Source organism: Argopecten irradians, chromosome 3 (genome assembly GCF_041381155.1).
Source record: "Argopecten irradians isolate NY chromosome 3, Ai_NY, whole genome shotgun sequence".
Classification (NCBI taxonomy): Eukaryota; Metazoa; Mollusca; class Bivalvia; order Pectinida; family Pectinidae; genus Argopecten; species Argopecten irradians.
The window spans coordinates 41,632,882-41,651,797 of NC_091136.1; the positions used below are offsets into that span (position 1 = coordinate 41,632,882).

General features: G+C 33.5%; 2 protein-coding genes and 1 long non-coding RNA gene across 4 annotated transcripts in view; 1 reads left to right on the forward strand and 2 right to left on the reverse strand.

Annotated features, from left to right (window-relative positions):
• The window catches only part of LOC138318632 (neuromedin-U receptor 1-like), a 15,537-nt gene extending 12,647 nt beyond the window's left edge, over positions 1-2,890 (reverse strand). Inside the window, exon 1 of the mRNA XM_069261176.1 lies at positions 2,704-2,890. The gene's annotated coding sequence lies outside the window, so the exon portion shown is untranslated. The remainder of the gene's footprint in view (positions 1-2,703) is intronic.
• On the forward strand, positions 2,878-18,798 carry LOC138318634 (uncharacterized). 2 transcript variants are annotated; one of them, XR_011207894.1, is made up of 3 exons: positions 2,878-3,014; positions 16,788-16,897; positions 18,681-18,798. It is a non-coding gene; the product is annotated as an uncharacterized lncRNA (long non-coding RNA). The 2 variants fall into 2 exon arrangements; XR_011207895.1 differs by lacking the exon at positions 2,878-3,014 and adding an exon at positions 4,530-4,548.
• On the reverse strand, positions 11,839-16,625 carry LOC138318633 (transmembrane emp24 domain-containing protein 10-like). The gene is made up of 5 exons (XM_069261178.1): positions 16,364-16,625; positions 14,266-14,386; positions 13,643-13,713; positions 13,137-13,263; positions 11,839-12,725 (listed from the first exon to the last, which is right to left on the reverse strand). Exons 1-5 carry the CDS (start codon positions 16,541-16,543, stop codon positions 12,604-12,606), a joined length of 621 nt encoding a protein of 206 aa, XP_069117279.1. The 5' UTR covers positions 16,544-16,625; the 3' UTR covers positions 11,839-12,603.
• Positions 18,799-18,916: the final 118 nt, after the last annotated feature.

Below are 18,916 nucleotides of genomic sequence, written 5' to 3' on the forward strand. Positions count from 1 at the left end.
AATAATGTACACGTACACTTACAATGACATACGCGTACATATGTGATAATAGTGATGTAAATGTACACATATTATAATGTACATACACGTACATAGTAATGTACACGTACACTTACAATGACATACGCGTACATAAGTGATAATAGTGATGTTTAATGGCACACGCCTTTGTTAAACAAGTAATAATGTACACGTACACTTACAATGACATACGCGTACATAAGTGATAATAGTGATGTAAATGTACACATATTATAATGTACATACACGTACATAGTAATGTACACGTACACTTACAATGACATACGCGTACATAAGTGATAATAGTGATGTAAATGTACACAAATTATAATGTACATACACGTACATAGTAATGTACACGTACACTTACAATGACATACGCGTACATAAGTGATAATAGTGATGTAAATGTACACAAATGTACAAACAATAATGTACATACACGTACATAGTAATGTACACGAACACTTACAATGACATACGCGTACATAAGTGATAATAGTGATGTAAATGTACACATATTATAATGTACATACACGTACATAGTAATGTACACGTACACTTACAATGACATACGCGTACATAAGTGATAATAGTGATGTAAATGTACACATATTATAATGTACAAACAATAATGTACATACACGTACATAGTAATGTACACGTACACTTACAATGACATACGCGTACATAAGTGATAATAGTGATGTAAATGTACACAGTACTATAATGTACATACACGTACATAGTAATGTACACGTACACTTACAATGACATACGCGTACATAAGTGATAATAGTGATGTAAATGTACACAGTATTATAATGTACATACACGTACATAGTAATGTACACGTACACTTACAATGACATACGCGTACATAAGTGATAATAGTGATGTAAATGTACACAAATTATAATGTACATACACGTACATAGTAATGTACACGTACACTTACAATGACATACGCGTACATAAGTGATAATAGTGATGTAAATGTACACAAATTATAATGTACATACACGTACATAGTAATGTACACGTACACTTACAATGACATACGCGTACATATGTGATAATAGTGATGTAAATTTACACATATTATAATGTACATACACGTACTTAGTAATGTACACGTACACTAACAATGACATACGCGTACATAGGTGTTAATAGTGATGTAAATGTACACATATTATAATGTCCATACACGTACATAGTAATGTACACGTACACTTACAATGACATACGCGTACATAAGTGATAATAGTAATGTAAATGTACACAAATTATAATGTACAAACAATAATGTATACACGTACATAGTAATGTACACGTACACTTACAATGACATACGCGTACATATGTGATAATAGTGATGTAAATTTACACATATTATAATGTACATACACGTACATAGTAATGTACACGTACACTTACAATGACATACGCGTACATAGGTGATAATAGTGATGTAAATGTACACAAATTATAATGTACATACACGTACATAGTAATGTACACGTACACTTACAATGACATACGCGTGCATAAGTGTTAATAGTGATGTAAATATACACATAATTACATACACATACATAGTAATGTACACGTACACGTACACGTGTAATGATGTATACGTAAATTTATAGTCACATACGCGTACATATGCAGCAATGTACGTGTACACTTTACAGTTACATACAGGTACACAAGTGATAAAAGTGGTGTACATGTACACATTGTAATGTACATACAATGACGTACATGCTTATTTAATTATGTACGTTAACCCATGAATCAAGTTGTATGTAATATTGTACTAATACACTTGTACGGTATGTAGCTATGTACACATATACTTAAAGTTAGCAAATACACATGTAGAGATGTACATGTTTATACATATGTGATGGTGTACATGTACGCATGTAGCGATGTATACCTGCACATATAATTACGTACACTTACTATACAGTGATGCTCATACTGAAATAATGTACATATATATTATTATATACACATATAAGTGAAATAATTTACGCGTGTGTTTAATGAGATGTACACGCGTAAAATGATGTTAACGCGTAATATGATATCCACTTTTTGAAATGATGTCATTACGTGAAATGGTACACACAAATGTAGTGATGTACACATGTGATTTAAGGTACTTAAGAAAAATGTAGACACGTGAAACGATTACTCACGTGAAATTATAAACATATGTATGTGATATGATGTATATACATGTACGCGTGAAATGAGGTGTACACATGTGAAATGAGATGTACACATGTGAAATGATGTACATGGAAAATTATGTGTACACGCGTGAAATGAGATGTACACATGAGGAATGATGTACACAAATATGCAATGATCTGATGATAACCACGTAAATTGATTTATACACGTGGAATGATGTACACACGTACATGTTGCATGTACTACTGTCACAAGTAGTATATACATATGTACATTGTATGTAAAATGTACATATATGAGTGGCGTGACGAACACATGTGCTATTTCCAGTCCAGTAATGTATAAAGTACACCATACACCTAGAGATTAGGGTATAATATCGTAGAGAACATGTCAATCATTAGTTCATATATATAACTACAGATCTATATACTTACCTCACGTTCAGATATAGGGATTTTTACCTGTACTCACCTTTGATCATCACCTGTAATTGTCTCCTACGTCTCAATATGAGTCCGTCCATGTTTTCACAGAAAATATCTACACTACCTTTGTCTGATAAATAATCCTAGAAATTCTGTGTTTCATGTTCCTGGTATGATTTGTACTCCATATTTACACCTGGTGTGTACACACACCTGGGGACAGGTAAGTGTGTGTACGTATCGGCACAGGTAACTCCTGATTTAACATGATTTGGCCCGCTAAGTATAAACCACCTATCAAAGAATCGGCTATACGGAACAACTGAAACGAAACTACTCGCCCACGTATATACCACGGTAGGTAGTCTTTATAAGCTTGCCCTAACGATAGTCATGTTCACATGTCATAAAGGTATCACCAGGAAACTGTCGTCCTTAAATTGTTCCTGTTATTCATATTATTTGCATAATTTGAATTAAAGGATAACGACAAAACAGAGTTAATGAGTTACATAATGTACATGTGATGTCTTTTCTGGATCTGATATTTTCACTTAATTATATATACATCAAGTATAGCCAGAGAATTTTTACATTAATATATATTTATAATGTATTACAAGTTCAATACCGATTCTATATTCAAAATCAACTTTGGTTTTCCATTCTAATATTTGACTATTACTTAGAATTATCATTTTATTTTACACAAGTCAGGACTGAAATATTGTATGTGAAGATGTATGTGTATATATAAGGTTTTGGCCAGGCGAGGCTACTGTTGCAGTGACCACTTCCTGGTCAATACAACCCTAAGGCACAAAACAAAATGTGACGTCACTTTTCAATATAGCGTAGCGCTTGTCTAGTCCGCTAAACCTGCCTATATCATTAGGCGTTTTAATTTTTTTTTTTTTGCCTGATATAAATTAAGGAATTTAAAAAAAAAGCCTAATAATATAAGCAGGTTTAGCGGACTAAGCACTAGTCGTATGCATAGTTCATACCAAGGATTTATAAGTGAGAAATACGTCCTTTAGTTGGGGGAGGAGAAATAGGTTCCCATGTACCCCTCTGGCAGTTTTTCGAAACATGGTTTTTTTTAGGACCGGTATGATGAATATATACATATAGAACACATGTCTATAAAGGACACCCGTCTATAAGGAACGCCTCTCTATAAAGGACACGTGTCTAAAAGAACATATGTCTATAAAGAACGTCTGTCTATAAGGGACATGTCTATAAAGAACATATGTATATAAGGAATGCCTGCCTATACAGGAAGAACACCTGTCTATAAACGACACATGTATACGTATGTAGAACACATGTCTATAAACGACACCCGTCTATAAGGAACGCCTGTCTCTAAAGGACATCCGTCTATTAAAAACACATGTCTATAAAGAACGCCTGTCTATAAAGGAAACCTGTCCATAAAGAACGCCTAGAGCAAACTAATGTATTATCGACCCCTTACCGGTAAAAGTGCCATATACATGTTTGAATATCAAGGATTCGGTGTCTTATTATTTATCCTAATTATGGATTCGACTAATATTAATCTGTCTCAATCAAAATAAATAGATATTTAGTATCAGAGATGTTTTTCAGTGTGTAATTGTATATCACTATGTAATACCGATACTGGACATATACAACCCATCGGAAATAAAAACTTCATGTTGATCACGCGGACACTAACACATCGTTAGATATGACATACATTTCTATATTTTATATCAATAGATACATGTATATGAACAAAAAGAGCGGGTACACCTAAAGAACGTAAAATGTACCCTAAAACGGGATATAATTTTAAAAGGTATCTCCTTAACGTAGTGGTGGATTCAGAGGAGTTGTTTGGAGCACAGGCACTTGGAAGGTATTCCCAATTATGTTTCATAGCAAGTCCCTGTGGTTGAATTTCAGGAAATCCCCATCCTCAGAATCATCTTAAAAATCATGAATGTCCTCAGTCAAGTGAAAATTATAAGTTGATAACTCCTATATATACATATATCAATTTGATGTGCTTTAAAATGTCTCACCACGCATTGTAACATCGTTATTGGTTACAGACGCAAAACTTGTCAGCTAGCAATATAAAATATACGGACAAAAATTATTTTTTTATTACGGTCGGATATGATGAATTTATGTTTTCTTCTCGATTCATTCAGGACTAGAAACCGAAGTTAACTACGTGTAATATCTAGTAATATCTAAAGAAAATTCTAATTTCTTTGAATTGCAAAAAGTTTCTTTGAGACGGTAAATGTATACCAGCTCAAGATAAGGCATTATAACTTTGGGACGTTTCTAATATTACGTATATCGCAGGGGCGTAGGAAGCGGGGGGAGGGGAACATGTCTTTTTGCCCCCCCCCCCCCCCCATTATCGCCGACCGAACTATTCTAAAAATGTAGAAATAAAAGCATATGAGAGAAAAAAGGGTCCTCCTGCACATTTTTCGTACTTCATTTTAGGAAATTGAGGACCTTTGACCCCCCCTCCTCCATAAGGTTTCAACTTCCTACGCCACTGTATCGAGACTTTACCGATAGTAGACTTGGTAAACTATTAGCACAAACAATCAAATTTGGGACATGATCTACAGAGTTATCCTTCTTGATTAACTTGGCGCCAAGATAGCACGGTATCATTTTATCAACGAATTCCATTTTTTAAAACTTATTTTTTATCCAAATATACGTGTGCATATAAATTAACAGACTTAAAATAAGAATTTCAAAATTCTGTTCCCAGGCATCAGGCTGTACTAAAGAACTGTCGGACAGAAGCACCATAACCCTATATATCTTCATTATACAAATTATGCCTCAGGGGGATAATCCAATAAGAATACGGCTTACTTATAAAACAAAAATTATGATTTTCAGAAACGGTGGGGTAATTAGGGAAAATGAACAGTGGTTTTATAACGGTGAAAAATTAGAAATTGTAAATGAATTCAACTATTTAGGTATGCTTATGAATTACAATGGCAAATTTAGACAAACTCAGAAAAAAGTAGCAGATCAGGGACGTAAAGCATTATTTGCGATCGACAAAATTTGTAGAGAGAATTTTTTCAACATTGAAACTCAACTATCCGTTTTTGATACTTTCGTAGGTAGTGTTTATAAACTATGCCTCGGAAATATGGGGTTTCCACCAAGCACCTGATGTCGAAAAAATACAAATTAGGTTTTGTAGAAAGTTGCTAGGAATTAGAAAGAGTGCTTGTAACAATTTTGTTTACAAAGAACTTGGGCGCTACCCTTTACACATCGTGCGAAAATTAAGAATTTTTAAATATTGGATCAAACTCAAAAACACAGATAACTGTATACTTCAGGCAAGTTATGAAAATATGCTACAGAACGGCGATAGTTGGGTTCTGAGTATTAAAAATGAATTGTATAGAAGTGGACTAGGGTTCATATGGGAGTCTCCCAATGTTGATAACGTAACATATTTAAAAATAAAATACAGAATCTTGGACATTTTTCAACAAAAATGCCACGAATCTATAATTTCAAGTCCGAAAGGACATATTTTTCAACATTTAAATAATTCGTTTACCCTCCAAACTTATCTGATCAAAATGAGCAGCCGAGTCTATCAGAGAGAAGTCACTAAAATTAGGACATCCGCCCACTTACTCAATATCGAAAGTGGTCGTTTTAGGAATATTCAAAGAACTGAACGAAAATGCCATGTCTGCGATAAAAATGATATTGAAGATGAATTCCATTTTATACTTATTTGTCCTTTATACAATGATTTACGCCAACAATTAATCAAACTGTTCTATAGAAGAAACCCAAGTGTGTTTAAGTTAATCCAACTGTTATCTTCTGATAATGTAACAGAATTAAATAATTTGGGGAAATACATTTTCCGCGCGAACAAACGCCGAGCTGAATGTCTTGTGTTACAAAATGTACAGCCGTAAATTGCCATCCATGCCATTAATGCCCTATCTTTATCTATATTATTATTTCTATGTTATTGATCTATCTTTATTTCATCATGTGTTTGTTTGTCACGCTCTCAAGGTTTTCACTCTCTTAATTGTTATGTTATGTATTTATATGATTTGTATAATCTGATTAGCGTTTGCTAAAGGAATAAAGAAATTGAAATCCAATAAGAATACGGCTTACTTGACGGGATTATCCAATCAGAGTACGACTTACTAACAGAATTATTCCAATCAAAATACAACAGGATTATCGAATCAGAATACAACTTACTTGGCGGAAGTATCCAAAAATAAAAATACAACTTACCCAACAGTATTTTCTAATCAAGAGTACAATTAATTCAACAGAATTACTCATTCAGAAAACATCTTATTCAGTAGGAGCACAGGACTTTGACTCTAATATAGGTATATATGTGTAATATTGTTACACTAGCACAGTATTATACATACATAGTGATATCCATATCTATATAGAGTCAAAGACATGTGGTAGGAGTATACTCTAACAGAATATGAATACATCAACACTGTTACACAGTATCACAGAGATATGTTATCAGTATCTCCCTCCACAGATATCTAATAATAATCTCTCTCCACAGAAATATTTAATCTGTATATCGCTCGACAGAATTATCTTGTCAGAATCTCCCCCGACAGAGATACCTCAGTAATTATCTGCACTGAGATATGTAATAAGAATCTCCCTGCACAGAGATGTCTATTCAGAATATCCCTGCACAGAGATATCTAATCAAAATCTCTCTGCGCAGAGATATCTATTCAAAATCTCCCAGCACAGAGGTATCTAATCAGAATCTCCCTCTACAGAGATATGTAATTAGAATCTCCCGCCACAGAGCTATCTCATCAGAATCTCCCTCTACAGAGATATGTAATTAGAATCTGCCTCCACAGAGCTATCTCATCAGAATCTCCCACCTCAGAGATATCTAATTAGAATCTCCCTCAACAGAAATATCTCATCAGAATCCAAAGAGAAAACTAATCAGAATCTCCCTCCGTTGATATCTTATCAAAATTCCTCCACAGAGCTATCTCATCAGAATCTCCCTCCTCAGAGATATCTAATTAGAATCTCCCTCAACAGAAATATCTCATCAGAATCCAAAGAGAAAACTAATCAGAATCTCCCTCCGTTGATATCTTATCAAAATCCCCCCACAGAGCTATTTCATCAGAATCTCCCTCCACAGAGATGTTTAATCAGAATCTTCCCCCACAGCGATATTTAATCAGAATCTTCCTCCACAGAGATTTGTAATCAGAGTCTCCCTTCACAGAAATTTGTAATCATGATCACCCTTCACAGAGATATGTAATCATGATCACCCTTCAAAGAGATATGTAATCATGATCTCCCTGTACAGAGATATGTTATCAGAGTCTCCATTCACATAGATATATTATCAAAAGTTCTCTCCAAAGAGATATCTAATCGGAATATTCTTTCATGGATATATCAAATCAGAATATCCTTCCACAGATATCTCATCAGAATCTCCCTCCAGAGATATATCTATGCAGAATCTTCCTCCACAGAGATATCTAATCAGAATATCTCTCCACTGAAATATCTAATTAGTATCTCCCTGGACAGAAATATCTAGTCAGAATCTTCACCCTCAGAGATATCTAATCAGAATTTAACTCCACAGAGATATCTAATCAGAATCTCCCTTCCCTGAGATATCTTATAAGAATCTCCCTCCACAGAGAAATCTTATCAGAATCTTCCCCCTCAGAAATATCTAATCAGAATTTCCCTCCACAGAGATATCTAATCAGAGTTTCCCTCCACAGAGATATCTAATCAGAATCTCCCTTCCCTGAGATATCTAATAAGAATCCCCCTCCACAGAGATATCTTATCAGAATCTTCCTCCACAGAGATATCTAATTAGAATCACCCTTTGTAGATATTTTATCAAAATCTCTCTCAACAGAGATAATTAATCAGAATCTTCCTCCACAGAGATTTGTAATCAGAATTTCCCTCCACAGAGATATCTAATAAGAATCTCCCTCCACAGAGATATCTTATCAGAATCTCCCTTCCCTGAGATATCTAATAAGAATCTCCCTCCACAGAGATATCTTATCAGAATCTTCCTCCACAGAGATATCTAATTAGAATCACCCTTTGTATATATTTTATCAAAATATCTCAACAGAGATAATTAATCAGAATCTTCATCCACAGAGATTTGTAATCAGAATTTCCCTCCACAGAGATATCTAATAAGAATCTCCCTCCACAGAGATATCTAATCAGAATTTCCCTCCACAGAGATATCTAATCAGAATCTCCCTTCCCTGAGATATCTAATAAGAATCTCCCTCCACAGAGATATCTTATTAGAATCTTCCTCCACAGAGATATCTAATTAGAATCACCCTTTGTATATATTTTATCAAAATCTCTCAACAGAGATAATTAATCAGAATCTTCCTCCACAGAGATTTGTAATCAGAATTTCCCTGCACAGAGATATGTAATCTTGATCACCCTTCAAAGAAAAATGTAATCAGAATTTCCCTCCACAAAGATATCTAATCAGAATCTCTCTTCACAGAGATATATAATCAAAATCTTCCTCCACAGAGATATCTAATTAGAAACTCCCTCCAGAGAGATATGTAATCAAATCTCCCTAGATATATCGAATCAGAATTTTCCTTCACAGGGATATGTAATCAGTATCTCTCTCCAGAAAGAGAAATGTAATCTGAATCTCTCTCCACAGAGGTTTCTTATTAGAATCTCCCTCCACAAAGATATGTAATTATAATCTACCTCCACAGAGATATCTCATCAGAATTTCCCCCACAGAGATATCTACATGAATTCAGAATCTCCCTCCACAGAGATATCTAATAAGAATCTTCCTCCATAGAGATGTCTAATCAGAATCTCCATCCAGAGATATCCAATCAGAATCTTCCTCCACAGAGCTATCTTATCAGAATATTCCTTCACAAAGGTATATAATCAGAATCTCCCACCACAGAGATATATAATAAGACTCTCTCTCCACAAAGATATGTAATCAGATTCTCCCTTCACAAAGATATGTAATTATAATCTCCCTCCCCAGAGATATCTAATCAGAATCTCTCTCCAGAGTTACATAATCACAATTTCCCTCCAAAGAGATATCTAATCAGAATCTCCCTCCACAGAGATTTTTAATCAGAATATTCCTCCACAGAGGTATATAATCAGTATTTCCCACCACAGAGATATATAATAAGAATCTCTCTCCACAGAGATATGTAATCAGATTATCCCTCCACAGAGATATGTAATCATAATCTCCCTCCCCAGAGATATCTAATAATAATCTCCCTCCATAGAGATATATTATCAGAAGATCGCTCCAAAGATAATCTAGAGGTATTTCATTATAATCTATCTGTTTTCTATATCGGAAAACAAATAACCCACCAGGAGTGTTTAGCCAGAACAAGATGAAATCAACAAAAGTATCCAATAAGAATACATGTAACTATCTCAGTTGAAGTGTCCAATCAATTTATCAAGAAATATCAAAATAAACAGATCTTAACATTGACATAAAACAAGAAACTATAAGGTAATTACCTTTCATTTATTCACCATATTTCCAGGGAAATATTTACAATTTAAATCACAAATCGCTCTCACATTCATTTCTGACACGTGAAACTCAAGGCTTTCAAAAGTTAAATTGGAAACATCACCAGTGAGGCAGGGAAAAGGGAAACAAAAGGATCACTCATTAAACCGTACAGTGGTATACTTACTCTCAAAATCAACTCATAAATAATGCAATAATGAATATCTACATGAACCTTCAAAGCTACAAACTTCAAAAGCTTTTAAAGAAAGTCAAAACATATTTAAGAGGTTTTTTTGTAATTTTTTTTTCTTGATAATTTTGCAAACAATATGTTGTTAATATCAAAAATCAGATTTATCAAATGAAATAATTAAAAAAAATTTTGCTTACTGGGGGAATTTTAATAAAAGCTAAAAATAGTTGCTCTAACTCAATTTAGGGACTTGTTAAGCTATAGAAGCTTTGAACAAAGGCTCTAACTCAATTTAGGGACCTGACAGAAAAAAAAGTTAATTCTAACTGTCATAAGTTCCAAAGGCATTCATACCTATCAAAGTTGCACCATTTACATATGGATTAATATATTTACACTTCTAAATCATTCACCTCAATTTCATACGTTGATGGCTTATAACAGACCCTGACAGACTGGTTAATCTATACACGGAACATGGCATGAATTCACACACATACAAATTAGGATAAGTAAGTGGGATTATCAATATATTCAGTGATGTTTATATTTTGGTTACATGCATGATTCAGTCCTATTTGTAACACTTACATTTGCAAAATTTTTAATCAAAATGATATGACATTAATCTGCAAATTATCTACCAAAACACATGATGTTGTATGCATGTTCACATTGCATAATAGATGAAAACGAAAATACAGTGAAACAAATTACATTGTATGGCTTCCAGACTTATATGGATTCAGCCCTGATGGTCTGCTCTGTCTCATTCAAAAAAGATTTTATCAATAGTACAAGCACACACCCATTCAAGGAATATGATAAAAACACTCAACCCATTGTCTTCATTCTCACTCCCTCTCATCATCTCTCTATCCTCCATATGCTCCAACTCAGAATCAACACACTGACTAAATCTATTAAAGCAATGAACACCCTACCTAAATATGCATTAAATAAGTATCAACAATTTGAAGAATTTTGCTTTCTTCAAAATGCATGTGTAGCCATTTGTCTTGAAATAAATTTTTTTTGACATCAAAAGCACTTTTCTCAAAATGTATTCCAAATATCAAATTCATATTAAGTTGAGAAGTGTTTGCATTAAGTAAATCTAGAGTAAATGTCCATGGTCATATACACAATGGAACTTTGCTAGGGAAGTAATGAATCAATATAAACTTGTTAAATAGTAAATACCAAACCAAAATAGATATATGGGACTAACCAAAGACATTGGTGTAACTGGTTTAAAATTACTGATTAAAGCAGCCTTTGAAGGGAATATTTTTAGATTTAGCTTATAATTGATATCTTTAGTGTAATATCCTTTAAAAGAAGATAAACTTTGAATGATAGTGTTAGTGCAATTCCCGTAACAGAAGATATTGAAGTTTGAATGTACAAACAGCAATTCTTTGTTATAAAATGAAAGATCAGTAAAAAAATCGTGCATTTTTAAGAAGCTCTCAGTTGAATATCCTCCAATACTTTCAGAAATTTCAGATGAATGAAAACATCAATGGTCATGAAGTAAAACTATTTCATGACTAATTACTTTTTAACCAATGGATTTATCATAAAAGTCAAAGTTGAGGTAACTCTGTTTCATTATTCAAGGCTTCATTTATATACTCACGGCTGCAAGGTTATGAGGAATGGCTGTTACTTCAAAAAAAGCAGCATTGCCCTTGTTCTGATAATTTTCTAATTTCTATGATATTTAATTTTCTTTCTATTCTAAATCAAAGAAGGTTTTACAAGAGAGAATGTGTTATCTAGTGACAATAATGTAAAAACAAATCCTTTTTTCATTTCAATTTATAGTATTTAAGATTTTTGTACTTGGCAGTCAAAATGAAATGTATAATGTACGTACTAATCAAACAAATATACATTACTCGAAATAAATTTTAATACTGAATAATCCAAATACCAGGGTGATCACAAAATCCTATACACAATTTAACTTCAGACAAATCACATATGACTGAAAAAATATTCTGCTTAATCATACCCTTATTTTATATCCAAAAATAAATAATAGAAATGCTTATTTTATAAAAGGGAGAGCACTCTCCTAGAGTGATTACAGAAAATTTATTAAATCTAAATATGACTGGTGTTCATTCGATGAGTTTCTTAGCCTTGAAGTATCGTCGTAGATAAAGAACTTGCCATGTTGCCAGGCCTAAGAGACAGCACATAGAGAAAATACTGAAGTACATCACACGTGAGTGGGTCGACTCTGAAAGAGAGAAGTGACAGAATAGAAACAACATTAGTTATAAGTCTGTAGGACAGTAATGAGGAAAACTAGGAGTTTGAGGTTTCAGATCTCTGTTTAAGCAAATCCAACTCGAGAATCACAGACTTAAGCATAAATTATTGAAATGCTTTTAAAACAGGAAATCTGTATCTTTTTTATTGCACATTGACAAGATACAAGTACCGGTACATGTCATGTAATGCATATAACAATTGAATTGAGTTTAAGCATCAATATCTGTACTTTTAAAATCATAATATTACAAAACATAAATAGATCTTGAAAAGTATATATTGTAATGAGTGGTATATCATTATACAACACCAAAATTTACCTCCATTCTATAGAAGTTAGCTATTACTTTAAAGAGTGTTTGTTTTATCAACTCACCATTTGTGTCTCTCATTTCCTTTTCTCTTTCTTTCATGTATTCAAAATCATCTACTATTGATTTAGAAAGATCCTCAAGTCTTCTCAACTCAACTTCCAATGGTTTCAGCTTTTCTGCCTTAGCAAGCTGTGGAATAAATCAATATTTAAGAGCTTTTCCATGAAGCTGACACTGATTAATATTTAAACTGTTCAGGTCTAACCTGGCCAGCTATGACTTGAACAACAGCATGAATTCCATATTTAGACAGTAAGAATTGCATCATATTTTTTATAAATACTGATAACTTTACCAATGTATTTATAGTTGGTGTCAAATCAAGTGGCATTCCCTAATCTTAAATCTTTATACATGTCTTTCTATTGTTTTTTTAAATAACATTTTTGTATTGATATCCACAGAGACAATATCCTCAATTACCCAAAGTTTAAAGGTCCATCAGATAATTCCCTTAAAATATTTGTGTGATGATAATAAGCAGATTATATCTATGTGAACTACTTACATCATCATAACTCTTAGCTTCAATGCCATGTTTCATGTCCAGTGTCACTTCTCTGTCTGCACCATGTCCACCTGTAAGTAAATGAAGTACCCGGTAATAAAATACATATTTTATGTTGTATATTATCATTTCTAATAGTTTTTATTTGTAATTTCATTAGGTACATAATGTTAAATTATATACATTGCATATCAAGCTAGCAGTAGTTTACTTTACAGTTTTAACATTTTTTAACTTATCATCAATGCTAATCATGACCCAAAAAGTAATAGATTGATCTATAGTACAAGTTTTCATAAAGGATAAAACTTTTTGGATAGTGATCAAACTGTCATAGCATAGAAGTTGGAACTAATCTTGAAATTAAAGACTGATGCACAGTCACTAAAATCAAAATCAACATTTTCCAAACAACCTTGTTACTATAAACTGCTATATATTGAAGAACATCAGCATGTTTAGGTTTGCTAAGGTACTTTAGTTTAAAAGGACTTTCAAGAAAAAAAACATACAGAAAGATTCAAATTTTATTTGAATGTTGACAATTTTGATGACAATATAGGTAATTACCAGTAGTAGCAGTATACATTGTGTACTAAAATAACAAAGACATCTATACTTACCTCCCACCATCTTAGTCTGGAAGCAAACTTCAAACATATCATACTCCTCTGTTGTAAAGGCAAATTTCCCTTTCTTGGCATCATCTTTGGTGTAGAGTATATGGCCTTTGGAGTCGGTTACCTGTTAACAAATTAAAACTAGTGTTACAGTTAGAGTGAATTAATTTGACAATTCGTGATACTTCATCATTAGCTGCAACTATCAAGTAAGGGAAACCTAGTGCTAACTTGCTAAGTAACAAAAACATGGAATATATTATCTGTCACACATATGAGGCAATGAATTAGTAAAATTAAAGTATACCTATCTATACTGTATTACTATGAGTTCATGATCAGTTGGTTAGATTTAGTATTACTTGAGGGCAAACACTGACACAAAATACCAGTAACATCCAGAGTCCCTCAAGGAACCTGTCTGGGCCCCGTACTTTTCTTAATATATATCAACGACCTACATGAATACATGAAACACAGCTCCCTTAGACCTTTCGCAGACGATAGTATCATTTACAAAACCATACACAAACAAGAAGACACACAGAAACTACAACACGACCTTGACAACACAGGACAATGGGAACATGACTGGCTAATGCAATTTCACCCCGACAAGTGCAACGTCATCTCCACTACCACCAAACGTAACAAAATCCACCTCAACTACACTCTCCATAACCACTCACTTGAACACGTCAAATACAGTAAATACTTAGACCTCACGTACATAACAAAACAACCTCCAATGGGACAAACACATTAACAACATCACCGCAAATGCAAACAGAACACGAGGTTTCCTAAAACGAAACCTCATAATCAATTCACCACACATTAGAGAACACGCATATAAAGCACTTGTCAGACCCAAACTAGAGTACTGCTCCTCTATCTGGGACCCACACAATACTGGCCAAATATAACAAATAGAAAAAACTCAACGCAGAGCAGCAAGATATGTACACAACAGATATCATATATAACACTTCTTCAGTCTCAGACATGTTATACACACTCCAATGGCCAACACTACAAACATGCCGTCTACAATCACGACTCATCCTCTTATATAAAATCACACACCATCTCGTTGCCATCAACCCAGAACAATACCTAACACCTGTAGACACCCGCACTAGACACACACATCCCTATGCATACAGACACATTGCAGCCACAAAGGATACATTTAAGAATTCCTTTATACCACACACCATCACACACTGGAATCTCCTCCCTGTGGCACTCACTCACAAATAAACACCTCATTTTTATCATGTTTTTAACTTATCTACTTTTATCTATTCCAGCACCAGAAGAAAAATAAAAAATAAAATAAACAAAATGCACTGTATATAACCCCCTCCCCCACGCCACTGAGCCGTATCACCTCATCTAAAATTGTCACTATTGACGGATGGTGATAAACCAAAGAAGAAGAAGTTTGTTTTATCAGCTCTTAGCTCTAACAACCAGGATCTAGTAGCGCCTAGTAACATGCATGTGCTTAATTGTCAGGATACAGTGCACCTGGACCATGGTTTAACTCACAAGTACATGCACATGTAGCAACCTTGTTGTGGCCAGAGGTGGAGATAAGAGTGGTAAATACAGACTTATATAGTTATAATATTTTAACATATCTCACACAGCATGATATCATATCCGCAGTATCACAAATTGCAAACTCCACTGAACTCACCATCATATTGTTGGCAACAATTTTGATGATGTGTCAAGGTATTTGATTCTTCAGAGGATGAAACTGATCATGACATTTTCCTTTTTGATATTATGGTTTATCATAATATAAAAATGACTTCTCTTCAAAAGCAAATCATAAATATCGCCAGTAGCGCGAACAGTTTTCAATCATTCGACAAGAAAGCAGTATCCCATATGTGCTTATCAGGGCACAACTTAACAGGGGAGGTAACTTTAGTCTTAAAATTTTAACTTCGTGTTACAGTTTTACTGACGGAAATATACGAAGATAAGAGTAAACATTAAGTGTAAAATAGATATCATTTATCCAATGGGTTGCTTATACTGATAAAAACTTGATCTCATCAGCAAATAGTCTTTAGTTATTGTTTACCGTTAGTGTTGCTTTCTGACCCGGCGCGTCTGACAGTTCATAATCGCCGGTCACTAAGACATCCTTGTGGATCTCCTCTCGTAAACATTTTTTCGCATTTGCTGGCAAATGAAACATTAAACAGTCAATTGAAGTAAAGAACACGAAAAATAAAACACATGATATCTGTGTCAGATCCATGTTCAACGCTGTTTTCTGTACCCAACACTGGTAACGCACGTTTGTTAACGTGGCATTCGGTAAACTCCGGCAGCTGTCGGCATCAATATCCGGTAGTAACGGGAAAATGAAATATAAGCGATATGATCACATACATAAAAAAATAATACTAACCATGATTAACAATGGATACCATTTTACAATCACATACTACCAAAAGCAATTAAATTTAACTAAATGATTTTTAATTCTCTCTTCCACGCAGCAAATGACTAGTCGGAATCTCGTCTGCGTTTGTACAGGAGGAAACTGAAACATTGCAAACAAATGCAACAAACTGACCCGGAAAAACATGGCTCGGAAGAGGATTGCAAAGTGAGTAAATAAAATATTTGTTTTTGATTTGACAAATATTTTATTTTATAATCTCCAGTGGTTAATTAATGCCATTAAAGCTTTTACCGTCACCCACCCTAAAAAAATATACACGTTTGTTTTGATAGACAAAAGTTATGTTACCACATTCAACGATTTTCAGGATAGGGCACAGATTCGGAAGGTTATCAACAGGTTGGGCACAACCCTGCATATGGGTAACAGTTACCCATTTGAGTAACAGTTACCTGTTTGCAGTAATCAATAAGTTACCCAATTGAGTAATTATGTGAAAAGAAAACGCATAATGTTGTTTTAATAATTATTATAAAAAAAGGGCGTCATAATTTTTAGAATGCCTTACAACTGATCAAAGACTCTATGCTTCTGTGGGTGAAATATTAAAATCTGTTGTCTAACTTTGTTGTAAGATGACAATTTAGGTGCTCTCCGTTGACTTCAGTGTATAGCTATCAGGGAAATTCAGTGCAAGTGTTACTCAAATGAGGTAACTGTTACGAGTCCTACTAAAGACCTGAATGGACCTGAACGGGACCTGAAGGAGGACCTGAACGGGGTTTTAGAGTATTGAATCAATATATATAAGTAACATCTCTCTTTGTTTTCCGTTTGAATATATATAAATACACATATGGTTGTAATTTTTTTGAAATATTATATATTTATTTAAATATAGTGTCCTATCATATTTTTATTTTTTTTATTTTTTTTGACTATGTAAATCAATATTAGGTAAGCATTACTTGCTATTAGCTAACAAAGAGTCAATCACCTTTACATTGATATATCTGTATACATGTATGTGTATATACATATATTAATTCAGTTTGATATCCTTACTAATAAAAAATGAGAAATTACTGAAAACTTCACTCAATGTCCATTCAGTTCATGATCATTTGTTGTCTTCTGACCACCATATAGCATTAACATAATACAGTAAAGACATCCTTGTGATCTCAAGCTTTGAAATTAAGTTTCTTTGTTCAAATGCCAAAATCATTAATATAGTTTATTAAGTGAATAATATTGGAAATAAAACATTTTGATATATGTGCTTCCATGTTCAATGTTTTTTACCCTACGAAATTAAGCACGTTTGTTAACGTGCCCATTCCTAAACTCCGGCAGTGTCGGCACAATATTATCGGTCAATTTTCAAAAGCTGTCGCGATAATAATTTCAAAACAATTGTTTTTTCAAAAAAAAACGGAAAATTAACATAATATTAAATAGATATTTACCATTTTACAATCTACATATTGAAATAATTAAATTTAAAATGCATTTAATTCTCTAAACCCCGAAGGTCCTGATCAGTCCCTAGGTCTGCGTTTTAGTTAATCCAAACATACCCATATTGCAAACAAATGTGTTTAAATCTGATCAAAAACATGGCTGTCGTAAGAAAATTGCAAAGTGAGTATTCTTATTTAAAATATTTTTTTTTATTTGACAAATATTTAAGATTCAAAATCTATTTTTAATTAATGCCAAAATATTTTTAGTGTATCGCCAATGAATGCAAAATTCTTATCAGGTTTTGATTTGTTAACAAAATATGTTCATGCAGTCGCATTTTAAGATTTTCAAATAGGGCATTTTTCCAGATTTAGGTCATCAACAGGTTGAGCATCGGACCACAGAGTCCATCGCTGGTTCGAGGCTGGCAGTTACTCTTGCCCTCTTACAATCTTGCAGTTAATTATCCAATTGTAATAATTATGCTTCTATAATATTCATAATGTTTTATTTGTTTTAGATTTACAATTGTGCTGCTTGAGAGCTTGGCAGGCACTGGTCATCGGCGGGTTATGGTTAGGTTGAGGGAAGCTGACAAAGCAGAACGCATCATGAAGGATCCATTGTGGGTACATAATCTATAACTTTGTAGCCTGAATTTTCCCTGTCCTTTATATATATATATAAGTTTTATGCATCTTATAAAGTATTTACCCATTTTAATCAATCTCTAGTACGGCGGCAAACACCACTGAA

Bases quoted from the DNA above. Each gene is read 5' to 3' on its own strand.
- LOC138318633 (XM_069261178.1), bottom strand. From the start codon at position 16,543: ATGGATCTGACACAGATATCATGTGTTTTATTTTTCGTGTTCTTTACT. The intron at 13,714-14,265 runs GTAAGTATAGAT...ATTTACTTACAG, and splicing joins CCAGACTAAGATGGTGGGAG to GTGGACATGGTGCAGACAGA. The intron at 12,726-13,136 runs GTGAGTTGATAA...TCTCTCTTTCAG, and splicing joins GGAAATGAGAGACACAAATG to AGTCGACCCACTCACGTGTG.